The sequence below is a fragment of the Salmo trutta genome, chromosome 26, assembly GCF_901001165.1.
Source record: "Salmo trutta chromosome 26, fSalTru1.1, whole genome shotgun sequence".
NCBI classification, from domain to species: Eukaryota; Metazoa; Chordata; class Actinopteri; order Salmoniformes; family Salmonidae; genus Salmo; species Salmo trutta.
The window spans coordinates 37,602,595-37,614,911 of NC_042982.1; the positions used below are offsets into that span (position 1 = coordinate 37,602,595).

The 12,317-nt window shown below is 39.2% G+C and overlaps 1 protein-coding gene across 1 annotated transcript; it reads left to right on the plus strand.

Moving 5' to 3' along the window:
* Positions 1-2,631: 2,631 nt before the first annotated feature.
* Positions 2,632-8,760, plus strand: LOC115163738 (uncharacterized). Its single transcript, XM_029715894.1, has 2 exons — positions 2,632-2,781; positions 7,790-8,760. Exon 2 carries the CDS (start codon positions 7,799-7,801, stop codon positions 8,738-8,740), a length of 942 nt encoding a protein of 313 aa, XP_029571754.1. The 5' UTR covers positions 2,632-2,781; positions 7,790-7,798; the 3' UTR covers positions 8,741-8,760.
* Positions 8,761-12,317: the final 3,557 nt, after the last annotated feature.

A 12,317-nucleotide genomic window follows, 5' to 3' on the forward strand; every position in this document is an offset into this window, starting at 1 on the left:
CTCCTGAGAAAGGCCAAAAACCTAGGAAGAAACCTAGAGAGGAACCAGGCTATGAGGGGTGGCCAGTCCTCTTCTGGCTGTGCCGGGTGGATATTATAACAGAACATGGTCAAGATGTTAAAATGTTCGTAAATGACCAGCATGGTCAAATAATAATAATCATAGTAATTGTCGAGGGTGCAACAAGCACGTCCGGTGAACAGGTCAGGGTTCCGTAGCCGCAGGCAGAACAGTTGAAACTGGAGCAGCAGCATGGCCAGGTGGACTGGGGACAGCAAGGAGTCATCATGCCAGGTAGTCCTAGGGCTCAGGTCCTCCGAGAGAAAGAAAGAAAGAAAGAGAGAATTAGAGAGAGCATATTTACATTCACACAGGACACCGGATAAGACAAGAGAATACTCCAGATGTAACAGACTGACCCTAGCCCCCCGACACATAAACTACTGCAGCATAAATACTGGAGGCTGAGACAGGAGGGATCAGAAGACACTGTGGCCCCATCCGATGATACCCCCGGACAGGGCCAAACAGGCAGGATATAACCCCACCCACTTTGCCAAAGCACAGCCCCCACACCACTAGAGGGATATCTACAACCACCAACTTACCGTCCGAAGACAAGGCCGAGTATAGCCCACAAAGATGTCCGCCACGGCACAACCCAAGGGGGGGGCGCCAACCCAGACAGGAAGACCACGTCAGTGGCTCAACCTACTCAAGTGACGCACCCCTCCCATGGACGGCATGGAAGAACACCAGTAAGTCAGTGACTCAGCCCCTGTAAAAGGGTTAGAGGCAGAGAATCCCAGTGGGAAGAGGGGAACCGACAAGGCAGAGACAGCAAGGGCGGTTCGTTGCTCCAGCCTTTCCGTTCACCTTCACACTCCTGGGCCAGACTATACTTAATCATAGGACCTACTGAAGAGATAAGTCTTCAGTAAAGACTTAAAGGTTGAGACTGAGTCTGCGTCTCTCACATGGGTAGGCAGACCATTCCATAAAAATGGAGCTCTATAGGAGAAAGCCCTACCTCCAGCCGTTTGCTTAGAAATTCTAGGGACAATTAGGAGGCCTGCGTCTTGTGACCGTAGCGTACGTGTAGGTATGTACGGCAGGACCAAATCGGAAAGATAGGTAGGAGCAAGCCCATGTAATGCTTTGTAGGTTAGCAGTAAAACCTTGAAATCAGCCCTTGCCTTAACAGGAAGCCAGTGTAGGGAAGCTAGCACTGGAGTAATATGATCAAATTTTTTGGTTCTAGTCAGGATTCTAGCAGCCGTATTTAGCACTAACTGAAGTTTGTTTAGTGCTTTATCCGGGTAGCCGGAAAGTAGAGCATTGCAGTAGTCGAGCCTAGAAGTAACAAAAGCATGGATTAATTTTTCTGCGTCATTTTTGGACAGAAAGTTTCTGATTTTTGCAATGTTACGTAGATGGAAAAAAGCTGTCCTTGAAGCAGTCTTGATATGTTCTTCAAAAGAGAGATCAGGGTCCAGAGTAACGCCGAGGTCCTTCACAGTTTTATTTGAGACGACTGTACAACCATCCAGATTAATTGTCAGATTCAACAGAAGATCTCTTTGTTTCTTGGGACCTAGGACAAGCATCTCTGTTTTGTCCGAGTTTAAAAGTAGAACATTTGCAGCCATCCACTTCCTTATGTCTGAAACACAGGCTTCTAGCGAGGGCAATTTTGGGGCTTCACCATGTTTCATTGAAATGTACAGCTGTGTGTCGTCCGCATAGCAGTGAAATTTAACATTATGTTTTCGAATGACATCCCCAAGAGGTAAAATATATAGTGAAAACAATAGTGGTCCTAGAACGGAACCTTGAGGAACACCGAAATTTACAATTGATTTGTCAGAGGACGAACCATTCACAGAGACAAACTGATATCTTTCCGACAGATAAGATCTAAACCAGGCCAGAACTTGTCCATGTAGACCAATTTGGGTTTCCAATCTCTCCAAAAGAATGTGGTGATCGATGGTATCAAAAGCGGCACTAAGATCTAGGAGCATGAGGACAGATGCAGAGCCTCGGTCTGACGTCATTAAAAGGTCATTTACCACCTTCACAAGTGCAGTCTCAGTGCTATGATGGGGTCTAAAACCAGACTGAAGCGTTTCGTATACATTGTTTGTCTTCAGGAAGGCAGTGAGTTGCTGCGCAACAACTTTTTCAAAAATTTTTGAGAGGAATGGAAGATTCGATATAGGCCGATAGTTTTTTATAATTTCTGGGTCAAGATTCATCATATGACTAGATCATATGACTAATCATATGACTAGATACATTGATTTCCAGCCCGTAGGGTGGGGTGCCACTAATCTCATTATAATGTACCATTATGTAGGGCAGAGCAGGTGCTAGTCATCCACGGTGACGTTATAGTATAACCTGTTATAACTGATGTCAGAGTGGACCACTGATAGGGTGTGGTTGTATTAACAGGTCTAGTCATCCACAGTGATGTTATAGTATAACCTGTTACATTGGTGTCAGAGTGGACCACTCTGATAGGGTGTGGTTGTATTAACAGGTCTAGTCATCCACGGTGATGTTAAAGTATAACCTGTTATAACTGATGTCAGAGTGGACCACTGATAGGGTGTGGTTGTATTAACAGGACATAAATACTCACCCAAGTAAACATATTATACATTTGAAGACAGCTGCATGAAAGGATCAACACGTAATAGGGGATTGAAAGCGCTATGTGTTTGGTGTTAAATACTGTACTCACCAGTCAAGCAACCGGCGGCACACTGAAAACAGGTAAATGCAGTTATATGATTGAATCAAGTGTCTTCCAATGTTCAAACATATTTCTTTTTAGAATTTGTTTTATAATGCATTCGAATGGCAATTGTTTGATTGGCTGAGTTTAATGTATTAAATATAGATATAGGCATCATCTTTGATAAAGTTTACATGTAACTAAAATCAAATACATATGTTTCTTCTTTATTTTGACTTAGTCATTAATGACATTGTTGCTTCTTTGAGGGAATTTTATGCCATAATGTATCCAGGCATTTAAAGCCGAAATCTGTGATTGGTACATGCATTTGTGGACTTTTAAATGAATTATATATGTTGTAGCCATTTATTCTTGAAGAATATAACTTACCCTATCCCTCGGCTGTTAACCTCCAAAAAATGGCAGGGTGACGGCTTTGTTATTTTTTGAATCCCAGATTACCCCTTTAGTGTAACAGATCATTAAAAACAGCTCAAGTATTGTCCATTAATAAGTTGTAATTTAACTGTTACATGAATAACACAACAATCAACATAGATTACACAATTTACTACCAATAATAATGACAGTATTCACAACAACAAAACTATGTACAACGGTCTTAGATGAAGGAGTACAGGAAAAATCATATTTTCAAAACAGGTGTGAAGTCAGTGGTAGAAAAATTCAGGTCCAGTCAGTCAAGTGTGTTTAAATAAAAAAATATTCTATTCACCTGGCATATTGAGCAGTTAAAAAACATGCATATGCATTAAGGCTTCAGTCACGGCACAGACAACATGAGTGAGACAGACAACTGAATAGACGACAATCAAGTCTGCTTAGGTGCAGTCTCAAAAGGGGGTAAATCCATTTTAATTCAATCACTTTTTGACTGCATCCCTTTTGATTTAAACACACCTTTCCATAAATGTTTGCCGATGGAAGAAGTGGTCAGAAAGTGACATTTTGGACCTTATTGCCAAAACATTCTGGAGATAAAGGTGCTCAAATTTGACCCACTTTGCATACCCCACCAAACCATGAAACATCCATGTCTTCATAACTTTAAAAGAGAAAAGTTTGAATTTGAACTCATTTAACTTTTTACTGCAGTGGGCTAAATCAGGGTCCCGCAAAGTGTTTCTTGATAGGCTTTAAACAAATCTACTATGAAACAAAAGTATACACCTCACACACATGGTTATGGGCGTAAAAAACAAGACACCTGTACTATGTCAGTTAAACATGTAGAGTTTAAATGTTTTCAATTATGAGTTTGCATCCCAATATTACACTTTATATACAGTAACTGTCAAAAATTTGGACACACCTACTCATTCAAGGGTTTTTCTTCATTTTTACTATTTTCTACATCAAACTATGAAATAACACATATGAAGTCATGTAGTAACCAAAAATGTGCTAAACAAATCTAAATATATTTTATACTTGAGATTCTTCAAAGTAGCCACCCTTTGCCTGATGACAGCATTGCACACTCTTGGCATTCTCTCAATCAGCTTCACCTGGAATGCTTTTCCAATAGTCTTGAAGGAGTTCTCACATATGCTGAGCACTTGTTGGTTGCTTTTCCTTCACTCTGCGGTCCAACTCCTCCCAAACCATCTCATTTGGGTTGTGGCCGGGCGATTGTGGAGGCCAGGTCATGTAACGCAGCACTCCATCACTCTCCTTCTTGGTCAAATAGCCCTTACACAGCCTGGAGGTGTGTTGGATAATTGCCCTGTTGAAAAACAAATTATATTTCCACTAATCGCAAACCAGATGGGATGGCATATCACTGCAGAATGCTGTGGTAGCCATGCTGGTTAAGTGTGCCTTAAATTCTAAATAAATCACAGACAGTTTCACCAGCAAAGCACCCCCCACAACATCACACCTCCTCCTCCATGCTTCACGGTTGGAACCACACACGCAGAGATCATCCGTTCACCTACTCTGCTTCTCACAAAGACATGGCGGTTGGAACCAAAAATCGCCCATTTTGGACTCATCAGACCAAAGGACAGATTAAAATATACTTTGATTAGTTTAACACTTTTTTGCTTACTACATGATTCCATATGAGTTATTTCTACAGTCTAGAAAATAGTAAAAATAATGAAAAACCCTGGAATGAGTTGGTGTGTCCAAACTTTTGACTGGTACTGTACATCACAAAAGACTGAAATATCACAAAACTGTTTGAGATAGAAACACCAGATTTTTGGCATTAACAACAATGAATGTTGATTATTTATGAAATTATGAAAAATATTAATAACATTTCACCCTTGAGACAACTAGGTAATTTGACTGCAGGAAAGGGCTACAAGCTTACAAACAGTGTTGTCCAATTATTGTATTATTTCTTTAAATGTTTTAGAAAAAAATATTGACATTTTAAAACTTTACTGTCATTTATTAAAAAATGTGTCAAATCTGATTTACATTTTTTTTTCGGATAACATAGCTTAGAACCTATTTCATACCATCTGAGGTTTTTCTGTTGTGCCAGCTATCAGTTGAGACACAACGTGTTCTTGAATACAGGGTGGGTATCCTTTCAATCATAGAAATAGAATGGACCTATCCCTTTAGACCTCTGCAATTTTAGCTGGCTTAATTTTTATTTAACTAGGCAAGTAAGTTAAGAACAAATGCTCATTTACAATGACAGCCTACCCCGGCCAAACCCTCCTCTTACCCGGACGACACTGGGCCAATTGTGCACCGCGCTATGGGACTCGCAATCACAGCCAGATAGCCTGGATTCAAACCAGGTACTATAGTGATGCCTTTTGCACTGAGATGTAGTGCCTTAGACCGCTGCGCCACTCGATCCCCAATGGTACAACATTGACTTTTAAATTGAATTGAAATGTTAACTTCTAATTACTACCACAAAGATGACAGCCGGTCCACCCACCGTTGAATGTCAACTTAAATGGTGATGTCTATTCTATTATCTGTATTTCTATAATTTCAATAGGTTCCCTATGGAGGTTTGACAGTATAATATAAAACAACATATATTCCCATTCAAGTCAACATTCTGTTGTGTGGTCCTCCAACCCTCTTTGAGGTACCATTTGAAAGTTGAAATGTTCATTTTAATCCCATTTTAGTACATTTATCAGCCACAACGTGACATCCACCCTGTATTCAAGAGCATCTTGTGTCTCAACTGATGGTGGGCACAACACAAACCCCTTAGATGATGTAAAATAGGGTAGATAAAGATAAAACACATGCAAATATGAAACAATTTTAATAGCTAACATTTCGATGGCCATAATAAATAGATATACCGATAGTGGACAACCTTGTTTTACTCCCCTTGACAGTTTAATACTTCCTGAGAAGTAGCTATTATTTACTGTTTTACACTTAGAGTTACTGTACATAACTTCAATATGTTTTTTAAGAGATTCTCAAAAATTGAAATATTCCAGGCATTTATATATAAATTCCAGTTGTACTTTATCAAAAGTCAGCTATGAATACCAGATTTTTCATAGTGTTCTATTGTTTCCAGTACTTGTCTTTTATTATGTCCAATGTATCATCCATGTAAAAAAATCTGTCTGATTAGGATGAATAATATCCGACAATACCTTTTTAATTCTACGTGCTATGGATTTTGCTATAATTTTTTACATCACAACACTGAAGTGTAAGGGGCCTCAGATTTTTATAATGGACCAGATCTTTATATTTACCACTTGGATCCAGTTTCAGTAATAATGAAGTCAGACTTATTATCTGATAATCTTCTATTTTTGTAGTGGTTAAAACATGCTAATAACGATCCTCTGAGTATAAACATTATGGAGCGTCAGGTAGCCTACTTGTTAGAGCATTCGACTAGTAACTAAAAGGTTGCAAGATCAAGTCCCCGAGCTGATAAGGTTAAAAATTGTTGTTCTGCCCCTGAACAAGGCAGTTAACCCACTGTTCCTAGACCATCATTGAAAATAAGAATTTCTTCTTAACTGACTTGCCTAGTTAAATAAAAAAAATATTAAAAAAGGTTTGGTATGCCATCCAACCCTGGAGTTTTCCTAGCATTAAAGGCTAATTGCATCAACAAGTTCCTCCTCTTTAATTTGGCCTTCACATGAGTCTTTCTGTACAGCTGTTAATTTTACATTATTATTAGAAAAAAATCCATACAATTATCTTCGGTTAGTGGAGATGGAGGAGACTGAAACAAAAACGTGCTTAAAGTACATTGCTTCTTCATTCAAAATATTATTTGACGAATCATGGGTGACTCCATCATTTGTAACAAGTTTCAGTAAATAATTTTTTGGTAGCATTTCTATGTTGAAGACCCCAAAAAATATTTGGTGCATTTTTCCCCATATTCCATCCAGTTCACTTAATTTGTATAATATATTACACTGGATCTTTCTTGAATAAGTTCCTCCATTTCTTTTAGTTTTTCCTCTAACTTATTCTGTGCCTCTATGGTACAGTTTTTATTGCTATCTAACTGTACTGTTATTTCCTTTGTTAATGCTGTACTTATGTTATGTCAGAAAAAGTCCTTTATACATTCTCCTGTTCTTGTTAAGAACAAGGTATCATCCAATAGGCTTTGATAACATTTCCAATATCCTCGCCACATGGAAATTCTGTAAGAGTAATATTTAACCTTGTTTTACTCCTCTTCACAGTTTTATACTTTCCGAGAAGTAGCTATTATTTACTATTTTACACCTAGGGTTACTATACATAACAATAAAGCCATTGTATAAGCGATTCTCCAAAATTGAATTTATATATAAATTCAAGTGTACTTTTTCAGTTCAAAGTCAGCCATGAATAGCAGGCCTGGTTTCCCAGATTTTTCATAGTGTTCTATTGTTTCCAATACTGGCCTTATATATTCTTCACACCTTTTTTTGTGGATTGATTATTCCTTTTCTCCTTCATTTAAGTATAATTTTATTGTGATGTTGTGTGATCTCTTTAGAAGTAAAATTAATTCTTCTCAAATGATGAGTACCTAATGGGGAACCCTTCTATTTTCAGGGAAAGAAAATGCAAAACGTGAACGCTGAGCATATTGTCTTACATCAACATGTGACTATAGAGACATTGAAAACGCACGAGCCATTAAAAAATCATAAATACCTTCATAAAAACATCCCGGAGTATCCTAAAGAAGTGGAATTCCAAATATCCAAAGTTTCCCATGTTACTAACAAAGCAGGTCTGGATGGGATCCTGATGTCAGATGGATTTAAGGGTGGACAAAGAAGAGGTCCTTTCATGTGGTGGGGTCTTAACATTGAGGACAGCCTTATCAAGGATGCTGAGAATCGCTACCTTGACAGGGAGATCCCTATCAGGCACTCCTCAAGTGCACAACCTGAAAAGAGTCAGGTATCGTTCCTGAAAAAGTTTACCACCTCCCCTGTCTTCCAAAAAGGATCTCGGTATGGGAACTTTAAGTTCACCTTCCCATTGGAGGATCTCATGCAGATGTACACAGAGCAGATCTGTGGAGGAGAGAAGCCTGTCCTGAGAGTTCACCAAACTGTGGTTTACCAGCAGGAGATCATGTACGCAGTGGTTGTCCACAGTCCAAAGGTGACAGAGTTTGATGAGTGCCCACTTCTTGAAGGTGCTAAAGCTATGTGTAGCTATAGAGATGGCACAATTGTCTGGAACGCACAGGCTGTGTCTGAGACCCACAACTATGAATTGATCAGAGAGCACAATAAGATCAAAGCCAAAAAGGTTCGCAAAGGCACACATCAGTTTTTTGTGTGGGATCATGTGACACTAGCATTTCACATGCCTGATGACACTGCCCTACATGCTGATAGGAAGGACCTGATTGAAAGCCTCAAAGCATGTGATAGTGTTCAACCTTTGTATAGGAAAGAAGACGCAGTGATGTCACTTGAAAGAGCAGCAATCATTGTTGAAAATGTTCCCAGAATAGTGCAAACTGGCTCTAACCAGCAAAAAACCTAATCGTGGAGTACTATAGAGTACAAGATAAATAGATCTTAACTTCTAAAGGGGGGGGTGTCACGTCCTGACCAATATAGGGGTTATTTGTTATTGTAGTTTGGTCAGGACATGGCAGGGGGTGTTTGTTTTATGTGGTTCAGGGTGTGTTTTGTGTATGTGTTTAGGTAGAGGGGTATTTGATGTATTACTCCGGGGTTTGTTAGTCATTGTTCTATGTTAGTATATTTCTATGTTCTATCTAGTCTTTTGTATTTCTATGTTTAGTTTATTGGGGTTGGACCTTCAATTGGAGGCAGCTGGTTACTGTTGCCTCTGATTGAGGGTCCTATAATTAGGAGTTTGTTTTTCATGGGTTTTGTGGGAGATTGTTTTTGTTTAGCTGTTTTGCCTGACAAGACTGTCAAGTTCGTTTTGTTTTGTATACGTTTATGTGTTTTCCTTCTTCACCAAATAAAAAAGAAGATGAGTGTACATTTTCCCGCTGCGTCTTGGTCTCTACCCTACGACACCCGTGACAGGGGGTCTACAAATCAAACATATGGAACTGTTTTAAAGTGGTCATACCATGGATTATTTAGTTATTTGATTTAGAATTGTAGGACCCCTTTAGGTATAAAAAAACCCCTAAATAAAATAAAGATGGCGGCAAGCTGTTGATGCTGAAAACTCCATTCTTCTGATGAAAATAAGCAACCAACAAGAAAACAGGAGTATCAATTAAAAAATAAATGTAAAAAAGGTTTCCACAGCTGCTTGCAGTTCTGAGCCAACCTGGATAGTAAGGAGATCCTGAGGGAAATCGACAAGTAACAACAGCTTTATGCTATGGAGGAACATCATACTCCATCGTGAATAAACGCCCCTACCTCACAAAATAACTCTAACCCGACTAAAAAAAGAAAGACTGATTAATCTACAGACACAGACAATTTGCTTACCGTTGAAGTAGAGGCTAGTGGTCTTGCAGGAATCCATGCAATACTTGAAAAGTTATGTGAGGAGGTAGCAGGGTTGAGGGGGAGTTTAGCCAGAGTGAAATTCTCTCACTCCAAGAGAGAAAAAAGCAATCACCGCCAAGGAAAACCCCTTGATTCCAACATTGTCTAATCAGGGAAAACAGAAGAAGTCGGGAGAGCCTATTAGACATACAAAGCCGACGCATGCGCCTTGAAACTTCCTCTAGAGACTGTAAACACGGTGGCTTTCCACCGAGTGCACAGACTTGGAGCTCGGCGCGACAAGACCAAGGGTCCCCGACCTATCCTCGCAAAATTTGAACACTACCAACAAAAGGAGATGATCAAAAGCAGGGGAAGGGAGCTTAAAGGGAAAACATTTGGTCTCAATGACCAATTTCCCCGGGAGATAAACAAACGTCGCAAGAGACTGTATCCTGTACAGAGGCAACAGAGGGAGAGGGGTAAGCATGCCTTTCTCATTGTGGACAAACTCTTTATAGATGGACAACTTCTCTGAGACAGCTCCATAATACCATGGCTGTACTAAATTCTACTGGGACATCAGGATACGAAAACAAAAGAAGGGGACTAAAATATCTGAACACTATGAAGTTGATACTCGCACACAAAGCACTTCATTTCACGCTCGCTTACACACACCGATCCAAACACACTCATTTGATCTCTGTCTCTCTCTTCTCTCCCTCTCTCTCTCTCTCTCTCTCTCTCTCTCTTCCCTCCTCTCTCTCTCTTCCCTCCTCTCTCTCTCTCTCTCTCTCTTCCCTCCTCTCTCTCTCTTCCCTCCTCTCTCTCTCTCTCTCTCTCTCTCTCTCTATTGTTGAGAATTTTTCTATAATCTATGTTTTCTGTTTGTCTATGTTTTGGATGTCTGTCTACATACGTATCTATGTTTAGAACAAGCAATGGGAAGATATCAGAACAGGTACATTGGGGAATAATAACATCTTATACCGGACACATTTGTACTGTAGTGAAGCCGTCTCTATAGTAATGCAATTTCTCTTTCATAATCACTTGAAACGTTAATTACTATGGAAATGTTGTGTTTTTCTATGAAAATTATATTAAATGTAACTGTGATGCAACTATGATGTTGATATGGATTACAATTATCATCCTGAGAATAAGGCTATATTCACTTCATGTTACACACATAGACACTCATCCACCAAATTGGCTGGGTTATTATTTATTATAGTCTTACTCTTATTCAGACATCATACACACTCTCACTAAATCACATACAATATCACACACATTAACCTACTCAGATCTACTTAGATTCTTTGCTATTAGGTTGACTGTTTCTTCCCAAAGGTAAATGGTGTAGCTGTTGTTGTCAAATTAACGTTTTGGTGGTAATTAAAGATGTATTTATGTTTATTAGGTCAATGATTCTGATTTGAATGATGTCCTTAATGTGATAATATAATATATTCTAAGCTTGAGCATGTGGCTCTCAGTGTTGCATCAATGCAACTGTAACAAAACCAGAGAACTGTAAAACGTTGACTGTCAGTTGCTCTGGATAAGAGCGTCTGCTAAATCAGGGCTTCCCAACTTTTTTCCCCAAGGGTCCTCTTTATTTTACATTTGAAGATGTCACCCCCCCTTTTGTATTATTGTTTGTTGAGATAGTCTATATTAAAAACACCGCCAAAAGTTTAAATACACCCCTCGAATCAAGGAAAGTCTCAAGACCACCCAGGAAACTTTGGAGCCCCACTATGGGGGGCGCGACCCCTAGGTTGGGATCCCCTGTGCTAAATGACCAGAATGTAAATATAGTCTGATAAATAATCATGTTCATCATTCTACCTTTTTGTGTTGTAACCATGTTACACTGCTTCCTCTTCATTAAACTATGATTAAATCTTGTGTCTGGGAATTTTACTCCCTTTCTGTTGTTTGATATAACTGAATACATATGATGAAGCCTGAGAAACTATGTATTGTGTGTTTTTGAATATACTCTACATACTATATGTAATTGAAACAGCTTTATGCTTTTTTGTTTTCAATTCACAAGTGAATAACTGACCCATGTAAGGAAGCAAGTGAATAACTGACCCATAGAAGGAAGCAAGTGAATAACTGACCCATAGAAGGAAGCAAGTGAATAACTGACCCATAGAAGGAAGCAAGGGAATAACTGACCCATAGAAGGAAGCAAGGGAATAACTGACCCATAGAAGGAAGCAAGGGAATAACTGACCCATAGAAGGAGGCAAGGAAATTAACTGACCCATAGAAGGAAGCAAGGAAATAACTGACCCATATAAGGTAGTATGAAAGGTCAGAACAACTCAGTACTTTCCTCCTTGACCTAAATGCACTGATTCTGAGGGAGTTATTATTTCATTCAACTCCCCCTTCACATTCAATTACACATGCCTGAGTTTATCACCTTTCAAGGCCGCTGTTGGCATCTCCTTGTGATCTGTTGTATAATTCACATTACTGTATATGACTGTACAGCATGTCTCTGCCAAAACCAATGTAGACAAAGCGGGAGAGTTCTCTCATTCAAATATCTATTTCCATACCTTCCAATAAAATACAATAAAATTCAAAGTATAAGGAATATGTGGCTTTCA